This window comes from Vicia villosa, unplaced genomic scaffold, assembly GCF_029867415.1.
Source record: "Vicia villosa cultivar HV-30 ecotype Madison, WI unplaced genomic scaffold, Vvil1.0 ctg.003723F_1_1, whole genome shotgun sequence".
Lineage (NCBI taxonomy): Eukaryota > Viridiplantae > Streptophyta > Magnoliopsida > Fabales > Fabaceae > Vicia > Vicia villosa.
This window is the reverse complement of record NW_026706281.1, coordinates 56237-59446: the sequence shown is the minus strand read 5'-3', so window position 1 is coordinate 59446 and position 3210 is coordinate 56237. Positions and strand designations below refer to the sequence as shown.

General features: G+C 36.5%; 1 protein-coding gene across 1 annotated transcript; it reads right to left on the bottom strand.

Annotated features, from left to right (window-relative positions):
- Window positions 1–289: 289 nt before the first annotated feature.
- LOC131641404 (uncharacterized) lies at window positions 290–1463 on the bottom strand. Its single transcript, XM_058911703.1, has 5 exons — window positions 1330–1463; window positions 1142–1215; window positions 746–1084; window positions 582–697; window positions 290–394 (listed from the first exon to the last, which is right to left on the bottom strand). Exons 1-5 carry the CDS (start codon window positions 1461–1463, stop codon window positions 290–292), a joined length of 768 nt encoding a protein of 255 aa, XP_058767686.1.
- Window positions 1464–3210: the final 1747 nt, after the last annotated feature.

The following is a 3210-nucleotide window of genomic DNA, read 5'->3' as shown; positions in this document are numbered from 1 at the left end:
GAAGACGGTAATCTCCCATTGCATTTCTGTTTTCAAATATAGACCGTCATACAGAAAGGCTTGGTTGGCGAAGCAGAAGGCAATTGAAGTGGTCTACTGCAACTGGGAGGAATCCTACCAACAACTTACTCGCTACTTGGCTGCACTTCAATTATATTCACCTAGGACAGTTAATTTATTGGAGACACATTCGGCACAATCCCAAGAACAAACACCTCTCAAAGGTATTACACACTTCTTCTAAATAACATGCAATGGTCAACACTTTGCAACATGGATTAAAGAATTATCAGCACATGCAAATACCACAGCAGAATAAAAACATCTTATCAACATAAATGGCCAAACATGAATGATTCCCATAAATCATTCTCCATACATCATCATCTTGGCACTAATATCAACAACATCATCATATAATTATCATGTATCAACTCAAACATGAATATAAACGAGGCATACATAAATCCTCAAACATAAATCCAACAAACTAAGATTCTCAACAAATTGGTCTAGCGGAAAACAGACTAAATCAATTCCAAAATTTCTACCAAGATACTCTACGGACAAATCAAACATACAGAAGAAATAAACACATAACTCATTGCAAATGTATCAATAACCAGACTTTTACGCATATCAGCTAAGACAAGATCTGATCTCATAGCACAATCCAAAGAATTGAAAGAAGGTTGCTCTATTATCATAATAGCAATCAAAGGTGTATCATTAATAAAGCACATACCTCGGATTAGCCTATCCTTAGCAGTGTCCTCATCACCAGACAACACAAACACTTTCGCTTTCGCTTGCCCCTTCTTTAGCTTGTCGCACATGGCACTGATGTGTACTTGCTCACCACAACTGTAGCAAATCCTACTAGAATCAATTCCACAATCAACCAATTTGTGACCCTGATTGCCACACCTGTACAACTCAATCAAATTAGATGCTCCTCTCCCACTTGGCTTCTTGCCATAACCAGATTTTTGCTTTTTCTTATTACCATACGATTCCCCACGGTATTGTCCTTTTCCTCGTTTCAACTCCAGGAATCTCACTTCTTCCTTTCCACACACATCTTCTGGAAAATAGTTTTCCAAATATGCACCACGGAAAAGAGTCCAAGTAACTTCAATACCTTCTTCATCGAATCTCTGCACAGTATTAGTCCACCAATCCTCAGCTCCTTTCGTCACCATGTGAGTACTAAACCTTACCTTCTATACATCAGTACAATTCATAACTTGAAAGATCTTCTCAATTTCTCTCATACATGCTCGTTCTTTGTCCGGTCCATACTCTTCTTCAAAGATCAGCGGATTGTACCTTCGGAACTCTCTAAAAGCACATAACTCATCTTTTCCTCCATTACCAGCATTCTCTTGCGGCGCTTGTCCAATCGCACCAGCCCACCTCATCAATGCCTCGACATTAACGTCACCATTCCTTCCTGCAAACATTATCCTCTAGACATCCAACGACAACAAACAAATAGTATTGATCGTGTCAGATACACAAATCCAATACAAAAGGGATAGGAAAACATAAATGACCTAGCCAACTGACCGACCGTACTCTGATACCATTATGTAACACCCCCAAATCTATACTACTCAAATAAGCATACATAAAGCATAATCAGAGTAACTAAGCATGCATCACATGGAGGTATTACACACTTCTTCTAAATAACATGCAATGGTCAACACTTTGCAACATGGATTAAAGAATTATCAGCACATGCAAATACCACAGCGGAATAAAAACATCTCATCAACATAAAGGGCAAAACATTAATGATTCCCATAAATCATTCGCCATACATCATCATCTTGGCACTAAGGCCTCTCAACAACATCATCATATAAATATCATGTATCAACTCAAACATGAATATAAACGAGGCATACATAAATCCTCAAACATAAATCCAACAAACGGATACAAAAGATAACCCCAAGCCAAGTGTTACATTAACGAGAGCACATGAACGACTACCTAGTCAAAGACACAAAAAGGAGAAACGCAACTCCAAGCTACTCCTCACGAGAAGCACCGCTATCCTCGGTACCTGAGCGATGTCGCATAAGAACATCATTCTAACAGAAGGGTGAGAATTCAAGTTATAATAAATAAGCATGGAAATGCATAACAAACATTACAATCCCAAGAATTTTTCAAATAGCATGAACATGTATCACATCTAACACATCAAGGATCACATGTTATGGCATACGACATAGCTCATTGCATAAGTCATGTATAACATACTTATTCATCGCCATCCAAATGTACACAAGTATACGCAATTCAAGTATACATGATACTCACATCTATACAATTACACGAGTGTTTCCATATACAATTCATGCATAATAACCATCAACACGTCACAATTATGCACACATCACAATAAATGTACATATTCGCATCACATCATCAAGTTCCACATATATGTATATTCATCAATGTATACACATATTCACATTCTCATCACATATGCTTCAATTACATATATCATCTCATACACATATATATTTCACATTCCACATCAAATATATATTATTATGTCAATACCCCAAAATTTGCCCACACATTTTCTCCTATTCAAATTCAAATCAAAACACAAAGCTTCAAGACACACTCTCCTAAGCAAAGATCAGAGAATTAGGATTTGGCTTATTCAAAGGAAAATCAGTAAATCAATGGCTCCAAGGCATCTCATATGGCTCAATATATCTCACATCATCTCCATGACAAGTATCAAGTCTCATCTCAAAGAATTGGTCACTCAATTGTTCAGAAAGTCAACAGTCGACTAGGTTAACCTAAAAGTCAACTATGGTCAAAGTAAAGTCAAAACTCCTGATTTTTTGTCAAGATCCTCATATTGAAGTATCATTCACAATTTGATCAAGAATTGATCATGTTTCATCAAGGAAAGATCAAAAATCAACAAATCAAAAAGTTTCTAAATTAGGGTTTGTATAGGAAAAGTCAACTGAACTTTGACCAGCCATAACTCTCACATGGAACATCCAAAATTTCCCATCTAAAGCTCATTTTGAAGGAAATTTGATTCTCTACAAATTTGTGTCTCACATGCCAAGTCTAAAAATGCATCATTTGAGAGGTATGGACTAAAACATTATAGGTCCTTTTCAAAAGTCAACAAAAAGACACTTTTTTCAAAAGGACATATAAAGA

What these genes read in the sequence shown, in the direction of transcription:
- LOC131641404 (XM_058911703.1), bottom strand. Translation starts at nt 1,463, where the DNA reads ATGTTTGCAGGAAGGAATGGTGACGTTAATGTCGAGGCATTGATGAGG. An exon ending in GCAGAGATTCGATGAAGAAG is followed by an intron (nt 1,085 to 1,141) that starts GTATTGAAGTTA and finishes ACTATTTTCCAG; the next exon opens with AAGATGTGTGTGGAAAGGAA. An exon ending in GTTATGTGTTTATTTCTTCT is followed by an intron (nt 395 to 581) that starts GTATGTTTGATT and finishes TGTTGATATTAG; the next exon opens with TGCCAAGATGATGATGTATG.